Below are 20035 nucleotides of genomic sequence, written 5' to 3' on the forward strand. Positions count from 1 at the left end.
TTCAAAACTCTTAGCAGTAATCCACGCGCTTTCAAATCGAAATTGAAGAGTTTCCTTATGGGTCACCCCTTCTATTCTGTCGAGGAGTTCCTCGAAAAATTAAGCTGATTCTCATTGTATTGCTGATAGTGTTTGCTTAAACTTGTGGACTGATTTTCTTTCAGGTTCATGAATATTTATTTTTATCTGTTATTACTTTTATGTTGTAAGTTCATGTACTGACACGTTCCATGACCTTGGAGATTTGCTCCTCAATTTGGTCCTACGGAACTTGACATGTAAATAAATAAATAAATAAATAAATGAAAAAGAACCACGCTCTATTGCTTGCTTTCGGTGTATTCAGTGCTGGCAGACTTCGGCTTGGTTTTTGTTTGTAAATCGTCAAGTCGTCTCACTTTCAGAGTTTCTGAAGGAGTATGAGGAAAAATAGTACAACTTTTGCAGTAAATTTAGGAAGTAGTCCTTGGAAACACTAATCTCTCACTTATCGACAGCCGTGTCCATGTGAATGTAGAACTGTAGACGTTTATAGACGACGTAACTCCGAGGTTAACGTGCCCTGCAATGTTCTCTCTGACTGAGGAGAATGTTATTCATTTGAACGTCTTACTCGCCTCACGTGCTGTGAACCGTACGAGCACAAAAGTCGATAGATAGCTCTTTCCGTCTTCGATACAGTGTGACACGAAAATGGCGCGTCGTCTGCGTGATGTCTTGTGAAATGAGTGTTACCCATTAGGAAATACCGAAGTTCATAAGAGTTGTATTCTCTGCCGGAACGATTTAGTTTCATTGCACGTAAAAGACGTCTGACAATTTATCGATGTATAATATGAATGGACGACTCACGTAATCAAGGAAGTCTCCCACATCATAGAAGCACCCCGAAAAATCAAAGTACGATGACATACCCGTCACCCAAAAGAATCTCAAAGATGGCACTTGTAACGGGATACCATCCTCTAGCATCACTTTTCCTCAACAGTAGCTGTCGATACCAGTATTATTTTTCGAATTTTGGAGAGGTCAGTATTAATTTCAGTTGCTTTCCTGAAATCTTTCGTATAATTTTTGCATTTCAAGCTAAAATTTATGAAAACGAATTACTTTATAAAATATTTTAGTTTCGGCGTTGTAATCGATAAGTACCGGGTGAACAAAAAGTCAGTATAAATTTGAAAACTTAATAAACCACGGAATAATGTAGATAGAGAGGTAAAAATTGACACACATGCTTGGAATGACATGGGGTTTTATTAGAACAGAAAAAAAACAAAGTATTGCTAGATGCGTGAAAGATCTCTTGTGTGCGTCGTTTGGTGATGATCGTGTGCTCAGCCGCTACTTTCGTCATGCTTGGCCTCCCAGGTCCCCAGACCTCAGTCCGTGCGATTATTGGCTTTGGGGTTACCTGAAGTCGCAAGTGTGTCGTGATCGACCGACATCTCTAGGGATGCTGAAAGACAACATCCGACGCCAATGCCTCACCATAACTCCGGACATGCTTTACAGTGCTGTTCACAACATTATTCCTCGACTACAGCTATTGGACATATTGAGCATCCTGTAAAGAACATCATCTTTGCTTTGTCTTACTTTGTTATGCTAATTATTGCTATTCTGATCAGATGAAGCGCCATCTGTAGGACATTTTTTGAACGTTTGTATATTTTTGGTTCTAACAAAACCCCATGTGATTCCAAGCGTGTGTGTCAATTTGTACCTCTCTATCTACATCATTCCGTGATTTATTCAGTTTTCAAATTTATACTGACTTTTTGATCACCCGGCACTAGTTCTGAATGTACAGTTTTTTAAGAAACATTTGAAATTACGAATTATTTGTACACTTAAAATTGCTGTTACTAATACGCAATCCTGGACTGTTTACTATGTTTATTTCTGGATTCTTTCATGAAATAACAATCGTAATTAGTAATGTAACGAAAACTAGTAGGAATTCATTTGTTGAGAAAAATTGTAAACCCTTTGGAATATTGTTTTTTCCGCAGAGTGTGAGTCATAACCTTGCTTCTGACGTGATCGGACGTGTTTTTGTATAATAGGTGCGAACAATGTAATTGAGGCTTGGTTCATGTGAAAAATCAAAATGCAGTATGATGTACCAAAACGTGAGAAAATCAGTGGTAAATACATCTACGTAAAAAATTCTGGAACAAAACTCTTCCGATTTATTTAGTTCAAACCAACCGTGACGAGCTTATGTTAGATTTTTAGCATCAAGAATCAGATCCCTAGACAAGAAGAACTGGATGCATCTCAGCATGACACGCTAAGTAAACTTGAAAGTTTATTGTAATCTTCGCTCCTGTCAAATCTTCATAAAAGACTTTGCTTGTTAATTACTTGGACTGGACATCGTTTAATGTGGACAATAGGTGGAAGAAGGGGGAGGGGGGAGATTACACGCTGTCGACCCACGGAAGACGCACAGACACAGAAGGTGGTGTCTCGTAACTTCACTTATATACGAACGCATGGAAAGACGCATGGACCTGAAAAGGGAATGGATACTCATACTGCATGGATGAAGAGGTTTTGAAAAGTTAAGGGTAGTAGGAGGACTAAAGCTAACTAGCGGTAATATGCCCTCTCTAAAAACGAAACGAAATAACAGTAATACTTTTTTTTACATCAATGCATCATCGTATTAGCAAAAGTTCCAGGAAATTGCAATTCACGGTACTAAAGCATTAAAAAATGATTCGTCCTAAATGGGAGAACTACATTTGTCATGGAACTGATGTAAGAACTGTAGTAGCAATGAACTTTTACTACTTTGACAACGTCAAAATCTGCAGGATGAAAGTGCGCACTTGCTACTGTTATCAGTATTTCACTTGGCTCTTGGATCTGCTGACTGTGGCTGTGCGAACGCGTGAACCAGGGGAAAGCTGCCAGTTGAGTCTAGGACAGTACCAACACAACCTTGCCTCACTGCCTACACCGATTCCGTCAGATCACCGAAGTGAAGCAACAGCGGTTGCGGTCGGTACTTGGATGGATAACCGCCTGCGTACGCTATGCGCTGTTGGCCGCTTTCTCTTTGCCTTTCCGACAAAGTGGAGGAGTGATGGTGACGTAAGTTTCCTGACCACCAGGCTGTGCGCCAACGCCCTGGTGTAAACACTAAACCTCTCCGCAGTGTTTCGTGAAGTGATATCACGTGACACTGTTGACGGTGGTCCGTCCGTCGCTGCCCTCTCTGCTTTTCGAGAGGAACAGGGTGCGTGTCGGCACTGGGTATCACCCTCTCCCTTCTCTCATCATCATCGTCATCATCAATCATCATACAACACAAACACGACACCACACTACGCACTCACCTATTGTAGTCACCTACACTTATCAGACACGCTTAACACACGACTCTCACTCTCTGCTAAGGACAGCTGCAGTTTGCCCAACAGGAACGACATTTTTTATTTATTTATTTATTGTTCCGTGGGACAAAATTAATGAGAAGTCTCCATGGTCATGGAACGAGTCAATACATGAAATTATAACACGATAGCAGAAACAGATAAAATGAAATATAAGTAACATATTCAGGCGACAATTCGTAAGTTTAAATAAAGAAAATCAACAATGTAACACTGGAATTTGCTCAATTTTTCAGCTCTTCCAGGAGCTCCTCGACAGAATAGAAGGAGTGAGCCATGAGGAAACTCTTCAGTTTAGACTTAAAAGTGTTTTGGCTACTGCTGATATTTTTGAGTTCTTATGGTAGCTTATTGAAAATGGATGCAGCAGAATACTGCACTCCTTTCTGTACAAGAGTCAAGGAAGTGTATTTCACATGCAGATTTGATTTCTGCCTAGTATTAACTGAGTGAAAGCTGCTAACTCTTGGGAATAAGCTAATATGGCAAACAACAAACGACAAAAAAAAAAAATACACTCCTGGAAATGGAAAAAAGAACACATTGACACCGGTGTGTCAGACCCACCATACTTGCTCCGGACACTGCGAGAGGGCTGTACAAGCAATGATCACACGCACGGCACAGCGGACACACCAGGAACCGCGGTGTTGGCTGTCGAATGGCGCTAGCTGCGCAGCATTTGTGCACCGCCGCCGTCAGTGTAAGCCAGTTTGCCGTGGCATACGGAGCTCCATCGCAGTCTTTAACACTGGTAGCATGCCGCGACAGCGTGGACGTGAACCGTATGTGCAGTTGACGGACTTTGAGCGAGGGCGTATAGTGGGCATGCGGGAGGCCGGGTGAACGTACCGCCGAATTGCTCAACACGTGGGGCGTGAGGTCTCCACAGTACATCGATGTTGTCGCCAGTGGTTGGCGGAAGGTGCACGTGCCCGTCGACCTGGGACCGGACCGCAGCGACGCACGGATGCACGCCAAGACCGTAGGATCCTACGCAGTGCCGTAGGGGACCGCACCGCCACTTCCCAGCAAATTAGGGACACTGTTGCTCCTGGGGTATCGGCGAGGACCATTCGCAACCGTCTTCATGAAGCTGGGCTACGGTCCCGCACACCGTTAGGCCGTCTTCCGCTCACGCCCCAACATCGTGCAGCCCGCCTCCAGTGGTGTCGCGACAGGCGTGAATGGAGGGACGAATGGAGACGTGTAGTCTTCAGCGATGAGAGTCGCTTCTGCCTTGGTGCCAATGATGGTCGTATGCGTGTTTGGCGGCGTGCAGGTGAGCGCCACAATCAGGACTGCATACGACCGAGGCACACAGGGCCAACACCCGGCATCATGGTGTGGGGAGCGATCCCCTACACTGGCCGTACACCACTGGTGATCGTCGAGGGGACACTGAATAGTGCACGGTACATCCAAACCGTCATCGAACCCATCGTTCTACCATTCCTAGACCGGCAAGGGAACTTGCTGTTCCAACAGGACAATGCACGTCCGCATGTATCCCGTGCCACCCAACGTGCTCTAGAAGGTGTAAGTCAACTACCCTGGCCAGCAAGATCTCCGGATCTGTCCCCCATTGAGCATGTTTGGGACTGGATGAAGCGTCGTCTCACGCGGTCTGCACGTCCAGCATGAACGCTGATCCAACTGAGGCGCCAGGTGGAAATGGCATGGCAAGCCGTTCCACAGGACTACATCCAGCATCTCTACGATCGTCTCCATGGCAGAATAGCAGCCTGCATTGCTGCGAAAGGTGGATATACACTGTACTAGTGCCGACATTGTGCATGCTCTGTTGCCTGTGTCTATGTGCCTGTGGTTCTGTCAGTGTGATCATGTGATGTATCTGACCCCAGGAATGTGTCAATAAAGTTTCCCCTTCCTGGGACAATGAATTCACGGTGTTCTTATTTCAATTTCCAGGAGTGTACATACTGTGAGGGCAATGTCAGAATTCCCAGACTACTGAATAGGAGTCGACAAGAGGTTCTCGAACTTACACCACACATAGCTCGAACAGCCCGTTTTTGAGCCAAAAATACCCTTTTTGAATCAGAAGCATTACCCCAAAAAATAATACCATATGACATAAGCGTATGAAAATATGCGAAGTAGACTACTTTTCGTGTCGAACTGTCACTTATTTCAGATACTGTTCTAATGGTAAATAAAGCAGCATTTAGTTTCTGAACAAGATCCTGAACATGGGCTTTCCACAACAGCTTACTATCTATTCGAACGCCTAGGAACTTGAACTGTTCCGTCTCGCTTATAATATGCCCATTCTGTCTGATCAAAATATCGGTTCTTGTTGAATTGTGAGTTAGAAACTGTAAAAACTGAATCTTACTGTGATTTAGCATCAAATTATTTTCCACAAGCCACGAACTTATTTCATGAACTACAGTATTTGATACTGTTTCAATATTACAAACAAGATCCTTCACTATCGAGCTGGTGCCATCATCAAACAGAAATATTTGTGAATCACCTGTAATACTAGAAGGCAGATCATTTACATAAATAAGAAACAGCAGTGGTCCCAGCACCGACCCTTGGGGAACGCCCAACTTAACAGTGCCCCATTGGGACTGAACATCACTACCACTCTCAATATTGCGGAGAATTACCTTCTGCTTTCTGTTCTTAAAGTAAGAGGCGAACCCATTATAAGCTACTCCCCTTACTCCATAATGGTCCAACTTCTGTAGTAATATCTTGTGGTCAACACAGTCAAAAGCCTTCGTTAAATCAAAGAAAACACCTAGCGTTCGCAACCTCTTATTTAATCCTTCCAAAACCTCACAGAGAAAAGAGAATATAGCATATTCAGTTGTTAAACCTTTTCAGTTAGGTGTCTGAACCTGCCCTTCGATGTCTCCCACCAGCCATGATATACGACTTACCCGTTTTCTTAGTCTTTCCCTAGTGGGGAATCTCTCTATCTCTGCCCTGCCTCAACTTCCTGTGGTTTGCGGGTCCTGCCATTGGACTCAGAGCCGCGTCGCTGTTCTGTGAGCTCTCAGGATGTGGTCAGCCTCTGAATGGGCGCCTTTTCTCATGTGACTGCAGTGTTCCCTACAGGCAGTCACGGCAAGCAACAGAAAAGTGTCAAACACAGCTCGTAATTTTTTTTAGATTTGTGGACAGGGAATCAAAACAGTATGCGCAATTCCATGATATACAGAAAAAAGACGGCTCCCAGAAACATAATCCCTGCCATATCATGTCACCCAGGAGTACACAAGAAAGCTGCACGTAAAAGATGGTAGACAGAGCAAACAAAATCCCAATGAATGAAGAGGAGAAGGGGGAAAGAATTAGACACCATTAAGCAAATTGCACTGTCTAATGACTTTCCAAGCTAAGTAACAGACAAAATACAAAAACAAATAACAAAAAGGAAAGAAATCCCTGGCTCTTTAGAAAGACCCAATAATACAGTCAAGTGTATGGCCGGAATACCTCAGGTAGATAATAGTTTTGAAAAAAATAGCAAACCTACTTAGGTCACATAAAGTGAAGATAGCATTGTCCACAAACAACCAACTACAACAGAAATTAGTCCACACCTTAAACAATAAAAAGTATACCCAACTAAGTGACAGGCAAAATGCAAAAACAAATAACAAAAAAGAAAGAAATACCTGGCTCTTTACAAAGACCCAATAATACAGCCAAGTGTATGGCTGGACTACCTTACGTAGGTAACATTTTTGAAAAAAATATCAAACCTACTTAGGTCATATAAAGTGAAGATAGCGTTGTCCACAAACAACCAACTACACCAGAAATTAGTCCACGCCTTAAACAATAAAAAATATAAATCCTCAGATTCAGGGATGTACAAAAGAACATGTAAAACTTGCCCAAGCTACTACATAGAACAGACTGGTGGGAACTTTTGAGTTAGATACACTGATCATATGAACTGTTACGCATGTAACCAATTCACAAAATCAGCAGTGGCAATACACATAAAAGAAACACTGGACACCCATTCGAAAACAAAGAAGAAGATCTTAAGATACTCCACTACCTCCCCAAATCAAATATAATGGATTTAATGGAAGAGTCTGAAATTTTTGCACACCACAAAAAGCAAACGGAAAAGTGTCAGCGAGTCATCTGTTTTTTTTTTTCAAATGTTTCTCCAGCATATAATACTCGATGTTAACAAATTTCTCTTCTTGTTAGTAGCATAGAAGTAATAAATTTAAACGTCATGCTTTTCTAAAGCTCAAGCGTGCGAATGGTTTCCTCGGTTTAAAGAGAGGAAAACAGCCACTGAAGATCAGCGCCGTTCCGGTGGCCCTTCAACTACGCCAACCGAACATCACTTCAGCAGAACACCCTAATCTCATCACTGAAGATCGAAGGACAAATATCGACGAACAGCAAAACTTACTCGCGTATTCTTGGAGTACAGTTCGGCGCATTTTGAACGCTGATTTAGAATGCAAAGAGTAGCAGCAAAGTTTTTACCCGGGTTTCAACAGGGAATCGAAGGGATCATCATGTTCTAGCCTGTCTTGAAATGAGGGCACCTTCACAGACGACCCTAATTCTTCCAACAAAATCATCACACGTGATGAGTCAGGGTGCTGTGGGTACGATCCAGACAGTAAATAACAGTCGAGTTAATGGAAGTATCTTCGCTCGCCTCTTCCAAAGACGCTCGGCAGCTTAAACTAAATACAAAGACGATGCTGATTTGACTTTTTTTGCAATCGTCCGTAATTCGCCAATCAGAAGCAGACAGTAAACCAACAGTGATATTTGAATATTACGAAAAGGTTGCACACAATTTTGGAGCGAAAACTTCCAGCTTTTTCTATTCCCAGTGAGTGGTTTCTTCATCGTCATAACGCTACGTCTCTCCGAGTTCACGCGTTTTTGGCCCCGTCGAAAAACAGTATCTTGCTCCTGTATCCTATTCTCCAGATATACCTCACTCAGATTTCTTCCTGTTCCATATAATGAAAAGGGACGTGAAAGCAAAGCATTTTGCTGATGTTGAGGCCTTGAAACACAATGTTACGACGGCGCCAGCACGTGTCAAAGAGAACGAATTTAAAGACCGCTTGCAACACTGTTATGGACAAGGAAGTGTGTTAGTGCTAATCTACAGCATTTGAAAAAAAAGTTCATGCTTCAAGAAACTGGCTGGAAAATCCGGGATTTCCCGGGTATTCATTTTGCCAATTTCTATTAGAAACAAAAAGAAACAATTAACTGTGTTCGTAGAGTCATATTGAAAAAATTTAATTTCCACGTATTAGTGAAAACACCTTTGAAATTACGAAACTCCCGTACAATGAAATATGTATAATGTTCAAATCTATAAGCACAGATGCCTCGCTAGCCTGCAACGCGATTTTGTAAATGTTCTATAGCAACGCCTTTTCATTGCTGTATATACGGCTAATAAGTCACGGCTGCAAAATACTAACACGAATTCTTTACAGACGAATGGAAGAACTGGTAGAAGTGGACCTCGGGGAAGATCAGTTTGGATTCCGTAGAAATATGGGAACACGTGAGGCAATACTGACCTTACGACTTATCTTAGAAGCTAGATTAAGGAAAGGCAAACCTACATTTCTAGCACTTGTAGACTTAGAGAAAGCTTTTGACAATGTTGATTGGAATACTCTCTTTAAAATTCTGAAGGTGGCAGGGGTAAAATACAGGGAGCAAAAGGCTATTTACAATTTGTACAGAAACCAGATGGCAGTTATAAGAGTAGAGGGGCATGAAAGGGAAGCAGTGGTTTGGAAGGGAGTGAGACAGGGTTGTAGCCTCTCCCCGATGTTATTCAATCTGTATATTGAGCAAGCAGTAAAGGAAACAAAAGAAAAGTTCGGAGTAGGTATTAAAATCCATGGAGAAGAAATAAAAACTTTAATGTTTGCCGATGACATTGTAATTCTGTGAGAGACAGCAAAGGACTTGGAAGAGCAGTTGAACGGAATGGATAGTGTCTTGAAAGGAGGATATAAGATGAACATCAACAAAAGCAAAACAAGGATAATGGAATGTAGTCGAATTAAGTCGGGTGATGCTGAGGGAATTAGATTAGCAAATGAGACAATTAAAGTAGTAAAGGAGTTTTGCAATTTGGGGAGCAAAATAACTGATGACGGTCGAAGTAGAGAGGATATAAAATGTACACTGGCAATGGCAAGGAAAGCGTTTCTGAAGAAGAGAAATTTGTTAACATTGAGTATTGATTTAAGTGTCAGGAAGTCGTTTCTGAAAGTATTTGTATGGAGTGTAGCCATGTATGGAAGTGAAACATCGACGATAAATAGTTTAGACAAGAAGAGAATAGAAGCTTTCGAAATGTAGTGCTACAGAAGAATGCTGAAGATTAGATGGGTAAATCACATAACTAATGAGGAAGTATTGAATAGGATTGGGGAGAAGAGAAGTTTGTGGCACAACTTGACCAGAAGAAGGGATCGGTTGGTAGGACATGTTCTGAGGCATCAAGGGATCACCAATTTAGTATTGGAGGGCAGCGTGGAGGGTAAAAATCGTAGAGGGAGACCAAGAGATGAATATTTTAAGCAGATTCAGAAGGATGTAGGTTGCAGTAGGTACTGGGAGATGAAGAAGCTTGCACAGGATAGAGTAGCATGGAGAGCTGCATCAAACCAGTCTCTGGACTGAAGACAACAACAACAACAACATAGACGGCTATTGTTCCCGCCTACAGTCATTTACACTTCGCAGTTGAAATCTGTCAAAAGTGCTTCCGTATGTCAGGGATTTCCTTAAGATGTCTCGAATGTACGAGTCTCTTAGCAGTAAAGAATAAATCTATTAAAACTTCACACATAATGCGACATTTTTTCACGCATCTCTGTGTTTGACACCATATCTCTTTAACCATGTGTCGTGCAATGATGTGTTTGTGTAGGTACATTCAGTGCCATATGTGGATGCTGTCTACGAAATACACCGCTCACCCAGAACACTATGATCACCGACCTACTATCGATACAAACCGGTCGAGGCGACAGCAGCCTCACCTGGCGAGGAATGGTTGCAACCATAGAGTAAATATCTCTGGAGTGAGCACTCACATGCGCAGAACAGATTTTGTGTTGTCAACATACATTGCCGACCTGGTCACGTGATCTTGGGACGTCGTGTGTTTGTTCGTATAGCGCCCTGTATATTTAGAATGTCACTACATCCCTAGTACAGACGGATTCTTTTCGTGCGTGTCGTGGATTATTTATATATGTTGCGCAGACATTTTAACAGTATCCACTTGATACCGGGAATAAAGCAGCTACGTAACTTTTAAGGGCAAGTAATATTACATTCAGCTTCTTTGTGATAGGTGTCATAGTTCCGATGCACTCGATTTTCGGTAGTTTTTGGTATGATTTTTGGTAGTTTTTGGTATGATACCGCACTTTATAGTATTACAGAGCCTGAAGTACATTTTTGCAGTGATAGTCCTGCAAAACGACTTGACAGTACGTTAGTACTTTCGCACAAATTTACCACACATTAGCGATTATATCCTTGCTAATTCGTCCTTTTTTCTTGTATTTCTGCGTACTTATTTTCTCGTTTTTGCGACCTAAAGCAAAATTTCTCTTATTGGTGGCACTTTGAGGTATTTATTTAACGCATTTTAAGTACTTGCTCCCAGTTCATTAAATAAATAGTAGACGGAGTAATCTATATACATAATTGACAAGTCACTGATAAATGCATGGAGGATAGTATTTACTGAAACAACTAACCTTCCCTTTTCCTGTTCCACTAGCAAACTTACGAGAGGAAGCGATTGTTTGTAAGCTTTTGTACGAGCCGTAATATCTATTACATAGTCATAAAATCGTAGAAAAATAGGTCTACAGAATCAAGTCTTAATTATAATGCGTCTCGAAATTTTTAAACGTATACAGTCTCTCTTACTAAAATGAAAACTATAATTAGAGCTATATGGAATGTACCCATGAAAAGTTACTATCCCTCCTTTCACATATTTTTCTTTGCATCCGTAGCAACAACAGTAATTCACCATCGCTATTACGCTATCAACAAACGGTGAAACACAACAAAAGCTCTTGGTATTATAAACTTCAAACGCTGCAGAAAGCACACACGCACAGCGGAGTCCCGAGATCACGTGACAATCCTGGTTTAATGTTGACAACACGCGCAGAACGCAATGCTCACTCTAGAGATATTTACTCTGTGGTTGCAACTCAGACACACTTACGGGGCACGTAGTATCAGTGAATGTGCTGTTCGGACGTAGAATAGGGAAGAAGCGCGATCTATTTGAGTTTGACCGGAGGCAGATTGTGTTGGCCCGGGGGCTCGGCACGAGCGTTTCGGAAGCCGCGCGACTTGTCGGGATCTCGAGGAGTGCTGTGGAGAGTGTCTTCAACAGGTGGCGAAACCAGGGTGGAACCACGTCCAGATGTCGTGGGGTTGGGCGACCACCCCTCATTACAGATGTCGGACGTCATAGGCTTCGCAGACTGGTAAGACGGGACAGGCTGCGAACTGTGTCTGAACACACTCCTAACGATGGGGTTCCACAGCTGACGACCCATGCATGTGCCAATGTTAAGATCGTGACATCGGCGTCTAAGACTGAAATGGGCACGTGACCATCGGCACTGGACATCGGCCCAGTGGCAGAGCGTTCCACGGTCTGATGAATCCCGATACCTACTTCATCATGCCGATGAGAGGGCGCGAATCCGTCGCCTCCCATGGAAACAGCTTCCCGACACCTGTACTGCAGGATGGAGACAAGCTGGCAGTGGCTCCATTTCACCCTGGGGAACATTCAGGTGGGCATCAGTGAGTCCAGAGGAGCTCGTGCAAGGCAACATGACGGCCAAGGAGTATCGTACACGGGCTGCAGACCACGTACACCACTTCATGAATAACATGTTTCGTGACGGCAGTGTCATTTTTCAGCAAGAGAATACTCCATGTCACAACACCAGGAGTGTGATGGAGTGGTTCGAGGAACACTGCGATGAGAGGCAATTGATGTGCTGCCCCCCCCCCCCCCCCAACTCGCCAGATATGAACACAATCAAACAAATCTGGGATGTGATTCAACATGACGTCAAAGCTCATAGTCCCCCTCCCTGGAATTTAAGGGAATTAGGTGACTTATGTGCGCAGATGTTGTGCCATCTCCCTCCAGCCACATACCAAGGCCTCACTGTTTCCAAGCCACGTCTCGTTGTCGCTGTTATCCGTGCCAAACGTGAACATATCAGCTGTTGGGTAGGTGGTAATATTACTTCCGGCTGATCACTGCATGTTGCGAATAGAGTTAATAGCAAAGAAGTAATAAATTTAAACGTCATGCATGATGCAGCAGTTTCTCACACATCTGTGTCTATGACGTCGATATCTCCTGAACGATGATGCATTGGTGGTTCTTACCCTCACAGGGAATATTGTCTTACAGTACGCGATATGTGTATCAAGTTTGGTTGAAATCGGTCCAGTCGTTTACAAGGTGATGTGTAACATACAACACACATACATACATACATCGATTTTTATAATATACACTCCTGGAAATGGAAAAAAGAACACATTGACACCGGTGTGTCAGACCCACCATACTTGCTCCGGACACTGCGAGAGGGCTGTACAAGCAATGATCACACGCACGGCACAGCGAACACACCAGGAACCGCGGTGTTGGCCGTCGAATGGCGCTAGCTGCGCAGCATTTGTGCACCGCCGCCGTCAGTGTAAGCCAGTTTGCCGTGGCATACGGAGCTCCATCGCAGTCTTTAACACTGGTAGCATGCCGCGACAGCGTGGACGTGAACCGTATGTGCAGTTGACGGACTTTGAGCGAGGGCGTATAGTGGGCATGCGGGAGGCCGGGTGGACGTACCGCCGAATTGCTCAACACGTGGGGCGTGAGGTCTCCACAGTACATCGATGTTGTCGCCAGTGGTCGGCGGAAGGTGCACGTGCCCGTCGACCTGGGACCGGACCGCAGCGACGCACGGATGCACGCCAAGACCGTAGGATCCTACGCAGTGCCGTAGGGGACCGCACCGCCACTTCCCAGCAAATTAGGGACACTGTTGCTCCTGGGGTATCGGCGAGGACCATTCGCAACCGTCTCCATGAAGCTGGGCTACGGTCCCGCACACCGTTAGGCCGTCTTCCGCTCACGCCCCAACATCGTGCAGCCCGCCTCCAGTGGTGTCGCGACAGGCGTGAATGGAGGGACGAATGGAGACGTGTCGTCTTCAGCGATGAGAGTCGCTTCTGCCTTGGTGCCAATGATGGTCGTATGCGTGTTTGGCGCCGTGCAGGTGAGCGCCACAATCAGGACTGCATACGACCGAGGCACACAGGGCCAACACCCGGCATCATGGCGTGGGGAGCGATCTCCTACACTGGCTGTACACCACTGGTGATCGTCGAGGGGACACTGAATAGTGCACGGTACATCCAAACCGTCATCGAACCCATCGTTCTACCATTCCTAGACCGGCAAGGGAACTTGCTGTTCCAACAGGACAATGCACGTCCGCATGTATCCCGTGCCACCCAACGTGCTCTAGAAGGTGTAAGTCAACTACCCTGGCCAGCAAGATCTCTGGATCTGTCCCCCATTGAGCATGTTTGGGACTGGATGAAGCGTCGTCTCACGCGGTCTGCACGTCCAGCACGAACGCTGGTCCAACTGAGGCGCCAGGTGGAAATGGCATGGCAAGCCGTTCCACAGGACTACATCCAGCATCTCTACGATCGTCTCCATGGGAGAATAGCAGCCTGCATTGCTGCGAAAGGTGGATATACACTGTACTAGTGCTGACATTGTGCATGCTCTGTTGCCTGTGTCTATGTGCCTGTGGTTCTGTCAGTGTGATCATGTGATGTATCTGACCCCAGGAATGTGTCAATAAAGTTTCCCCTTCCTGGGACAATGAATTCGGGGTGTTCTTATTTCAATTTCCAGGAGTGTATGTGGGTTGTAGTATTCCTGGGTCTCCCTCATGTGAAACTGAATGGATGAGAACTTCAACGAAATTGATTTCGATTTCACTTGTGCTAAGTAGAAAAAGATTTCGTGTTATAGTCAATGGCGACTGGAAACCGTACATCTGCAGTTGTCTCGCACATGACAGATTTTGAAAGGTGTCTTATAGTGAGTCTCCGTTTGGCTGACTGGTCGAAACGTGCAATACTCAGATTTGCGGAACATTTGGGCGGGACAATTGTCCGGTACTGGACAGCACGGGAACATGAAGGCAAGCATAATTGACGTCAACGTTCTGGCCGGCCACGTCCTACCAGACAAGGATGGATCGGCGTATTCTGCAGCAAGCACGTCGAAGAGCCTTCACATGCGTGCCTGCCACCCGAGAACAACTGATAGACTCCCTGCAACATTCTCTGCCATCCTCCACCACTGGTCCGAGACAGTAGCCGCCGGACTAAGGGAACACCATCCAATGTGTGGGTCACCATTAACACCACAACACAAACAGCTGTGTTTAGAGTGATGTCTTGACTGGGAATCATGGGCTGATGATGAATGGTGTCGCATAATGTTCAGTGATGAACTGCAGTTCTACTCTATTCGGGATGACCATCAAATGGTTCAAATGGCTCTCAGCACTATGGGACCTAACTTCTGAGGTCATCAGTCCCCTAGAACTTAGGACTACTTAAACCTAACTAACCTAAGGACATCAGACACATCCATGCCCGAGGCGGGATGCGACCGTAGCGGTCGCGCGGTTCCAGACTGTAGCGCCTACAACCTCTCGGCCACAACGGCCGGCACTTCACTTGCACGAAAATGCGCAGAGATACAGGTCTTCCATTTTCGTCGCAGGTCGTAATTTGTTAATTGTTAAAGTTTTCAAAAGTATATTACGATTTCAAATAAAATAAAGCTGTATATTCCTAAATGTGCGTATTATTGTCGTGGGTTCATTTGGGCATACTTTGGTTCCGAAGTTGCCTTTCTCGCTGCCTGCAGAAAGACTCGAGTTTTATATAACTAGCCTGGCCGCCAAATGTTTTCTAACGACGGATGACCATCATTGGTGGGTATGGTGGCAGCCTGCGAAGAAGTCCTGTTCTGTCAATGTTTTGGAGATGCACAGCGGAACTATTTCCTGGCGTCCTGCGGAGAGCCATCGACTTTGATTTGAGACCACAGATGGCAGTGATCACGGAACTCTTGAAGCCACAACAGCACGTTAGTTTGTTAGGTACACGTTCCAACGATCACCTCAACGATTCTTTCATCTAAATGTGGAATCAGCCAGTTTACCGGATACGTATACGAGATTAGTGTTAACATTAATGAAGAAATTATTATTTTTAGTCCTGCTCTTCCAACGACACTTAATCGTTATTTTTTACTGCCTACCAGTATTTAAGTACAAATTCGTCAATGGGATAGGAGGCGTTGTCAATGAGAAATGATTTTAAATTACATTGAAAACTTGCTTCCCAACCAGTCAGACATGTTACTTCTACATCTACATTTATACTCCGCAAGCCACCCAACGGTGTGTGGCGGAGGGCACTTTACGTGCCACTGTCATTACCTCCTTTTCCTGTTCCAGTCGCGTATGGTTCGCAGGAAGAACGACTGCCGGAAAGCCTCCGTGCGCGCTCGAATCTCTCTAATACATTCGTGCTCTCCTCGGGAGGTATAAGTAGGGGGGAGTGATATATTCGATACCTCATCCAGAAACGCACCCTCTCGAAACCTGGACAGAAAGCTACACCGCGATGCAGAGCGCCTCTCTTGCAGAGTCTGCCCCTTGAGTTTGCTAAACATCCCCGTAACGCTGTCACGCTTACCAAATAACCCTGTGACGAAACGCGCCGCTCTTCTTTGGATCTTCTCTATCTCCTTTGTCAACCCGACCTGGTACGGATCCCACACTGATGAGCAATACTCAAGTATAGGTCGAACGAGTGTTTTGTAAGCCACCTGCTTTGCTGATGGACTACATTTTCTAAGGACTCTCCCAATGAATTTCAACCAGGCACCCGCCTTACCAACAATTAATTTTATATGATCATTCCACTTGAAATAGTTCCGTACGCATACTCCCAGATATTTTACAGAAGTGACTGCTACCAGTGTTTGTTCCGCTATCATATAATCATACAATAAATGATCCTTCTTTTTATGTATTCGCAATACATTATATTTGTCTGTGTTAAGTGTCAGTTGCCACTCCCTGCACCAAGTGCCTATCCGCTGCAGATCTTCCTGCATTTCGCTGCAATTTTCTAATGCTGCAACTTCTCTGTATACTACAGCATCATCCGCAAAAAGCCGCATGGAACTTCCGACACTATCTACTAGGTCATTTATATATATTGTGAAAAGCTATGGACCCATACCACTCCCCTGTGGCACGCCAGAGGTTACTTTAAGGTCTGTAGACGTCTCTCCATTGAGAACAACATGCTGTGTTCTGTTTGCTAAAAACTCTTCAATCCAGCCACACAGCTGGTCTGATGTTCCGTAGGCTCTTACTTTGTTTATCAGGCGACAGTGCGGAACTGTATCGAACGCCTTCCGGAAGTCGAGGAAAATGGCATCTACCTGGGAACCTGTATCTAATATTTTCTGGGTCTCATGAACAAATAAAGCGAGATGGGTCTCACACGATCGCTGTTTCCGGAATCCATGTTGACTCCTTCAGAGTAGATTCTGTGTTTCCATTTTATGTTATTGAGCTACTAACAGCTTTAACATTGGGTGATAAAGGTCATTTTTCTGTCTAGTGTTGTGGGTACGGACATAATTGTTGTTCTCAAATTGTGACAGATTATTTATGACGAATTTCAGTCTCGGACATCCTGTGTTGTCGGGTGTTAACTCTCATCCAGAAGCATTTTTCAACAGCGCAGTGCTCATCAACACATGGCCCACGTCTTTACGAACAATCTGCGTTATGTTCTGCTACTCCTTGGCAAGCAAGAGACCCAGATCCGTCCGCGATGGAGAATGTGGTGTATGATCTCGTATGTTAATGCCATCCCTGCCTCTGTATTAGGATATCTAGAACCAGTTACTTCAGTTGCTGGCCAGCTTTCCGAAGGGGTGCATGCATCTAAGCCAGAGGGAGTGCAACCTTATAATGATAAGTGGACTTAAGCTGCCAGATACTTTGAAAATTTGACTCGATTTTCTGACCATTGAAGTAACGTTACGTACCCTCTCAAAGCGTCAAGTCACATTTTATTTCCTCCTCACCTTATGGTGCTTAATTTTTTCTGTGAGGTGTGTCTGGTGTTAGGGGTACAGGTGCAGATATTGTGATTATTGGTACCTTAGTATGAACCCACTTCAATGTATTAGTTGTTGTTCTGTATGTGTAACAGTCTTCCCGCAAAGATCTCAGATAATGGACTACTTGATATTTTCTGCATGGTCGCAACTGCACTCTGAAGTGGATATCGTCTGTCAGTATAGACTGTGTGTTTTGCATGCATGTTTCTACACTTCAGTATCTCACCTGCTGCCCAGCGGGAAATAAGCATTAATCGTTTGCTTGTGACTTATGTACTTGGAGGTATTAACCTACCTAAAAACATACTGTGTTGATTGAGGCTTTCCCGACGGACATGTTGTATATATGGTTCTCGGGCGAGACATCGAATGTCATAGTGAAAACTCCACAATATTTCATCAGCGCAACTGGCCGACATCTTCAGGTGCGACGAACACACTGCTAAGGCACGACTAGAGCCGCCTATTTATGCCAGTCTTAGGCGGGATGTGCGCATGCGTGGAGGCGCCAAATCTCTGGATGTGTTGGTACGGAGAAAAGAAGATGGCAAATTAGGTCACTCAGTGTACCGTAAACCAACACACACGGACTTACGCTTACACGCCACCAGCTGTCACCATCCTTCGCAACGAAGTGGCGTACTTAGGACGTTCGTTCACAGAGCACGAGCCATATCAGACTCAGAGAGCTTATCCAATGAGCTACTTTATCTGCGTACCACTTTCCAACAAAATGGATATTCCGAACTGGAGATTCGCCGTGCCTTACACTCGAAGCGGGTTACCCCACGTGAGGAACTGGAAGAAGGCGAAGAGCAAAGGGGAATGGTCATTTTGCCATACATCGGCGGTGTCTCTTCAAAAATTGGAAGATTATTGAAGAGGCATAAAGTTAAATGTGTCTTTCGTCCGCCGGCAAAACTCAGAGCTCTCTTGGGCTCACCTATGGACAGCCTTGGCCTAAGAAGACCCGGTGTTTACGAGATTCCTTGTAGCTGCGGCATGTCGTACATCGGACAAACTTGTCGCACTGTAGAAGAGAGATGTACTGAACACCGACGCTACACTCGTCTGGAGCAACCAGAGAAGTCTGCAGTGGCCGAGCATTGTCTCAGTACAGGGCATTCTATGAATTATCAGCATACCAAAATTCTCGCTTCGACGAGTTCGTACTGGGACAGTGTTATTAAGGAAGCAGTGGAAATACGTAGCTCGACGAATCTTGTAAACAGAGACACGGGCTTTCAGCTTAGTTCAGCATGGGATCCAGCAGTGGCCATATTGAAGTCGCTTCGAGCAGAGAGGAATACTATTGGTCATAAGACGGGCGACGATTCGCCAGCAACATAAATATTCTGTTGACAACGGGAGGATAATCAAGGCGCCTACGTGGACGCGCAGTTTTGCTTGCGGCTTCCGACAGAGGTCGCTGGGGCTGCCGATCGCAGCGCAGAGCAGCGGCGGCAGCCTCCGCGCGTGCGCCGAAGTCTTTGGTTCTTCATCCTCTAGGTGGCGTTACTGTCCTTCCAGCTATCGCTTGATATCGTCGCTATTGGCCATCGAATTTGGCGCCTCCACGCATGCGCACTTCCTGCCTAAGGCTGGCGTAAACAGGGGCCCAGGTCCTGCCTTAGCAGTGTGTTCGTCGCACCTGAAGATGTCGACCAGTTGCGCTGATGAAATATTGTGGAGTTTTCACTACGACATCCGACGTCTCGCCCGAGAACCATATATATAAAAAGATACTACTTGTAATAGGCATAATTTTGAACAGCAAATGAACTAAATACTGATTTTATGTTGTTCTGTACACTGTCATAAAGCACCAACAGAAATATCTGTATTTATACCCCGCACATCGTGTACAGACCAGCTCTTGTAGAAGTGTGTTTCAGCCTGCAGCTGTGGGACCCTCCACGTTTTCTTTTCCAGATGCGCATCCTTGAGCCCCTGGTGCTGGCGTGCGCCCTCGCCAGCGCCCACGCAGCTAGCCTGCTCGCCATCTTCCCTGTGCCCGGGCGCAGCCACTGGATGCTGGAGCGGCGCTACCTGGAACAGCTGGCAGCCAGGGGGCACCGGGTCACCGTCATCTCGCCTTACAAGAGCGACAGCGCGCCGACCAACTGGCGGGAGGTCGTTGTCCCAGAAGTGAAGCACCTCCTGGGAGGTGAGCTTCCACTCGGCTCAGATTGTCCTAGGAACGAACTTTACCATGCGGTCCAGTTGTAAATACCTCCGCAAGTAGCGAGAGCTTCACAAATAAACTGACTGGCTCATAGTTATCGGAAGATTCCTCCCATTTGAAGATGTAGGGCACAGG

The 20035-nt window shown here is 45.1% G+C and overlaps 1 protein-coding gene across 1 annotated transcript in view; it reads left to right on the plus strand.

The window, feature by feature from the left end:
• LOC126418872 (UDP-glycosyltransferase UGT5-like) overlaps positions 1-20035 on the plus strand; it is a 109125-nt gene that overhangs the window by 39778 nt on the left and 49312 nt on the right. Inside the window, exon 2 of the mRNA XM_050085871.1 lies at positions 19648-19882. Within this exon, the coding sequence (XP_049941828.1) occupies positions 19648-19882 (235 nt within the window). The remainder of the gene's footprint in view (positions 1-19647; positions 19883-20035) is intronic.

This window comes from Schistocerca serialis, chromosome 9 (assembly GCF_023864345.2).
Source record: "Schistocerca serialis cubense isolate TAMUIC-IGC-003099 chromosome 9, iqSchSeri2.2, whole genome shotgun sequence".
Taxonomy (NCBI): domain Eukaryota; kingdom Metazoa; phylum Arthropoda; class Insecta; order Orthoptera; family Acrididae; genus Schistocerca; species Schistocerca serialis.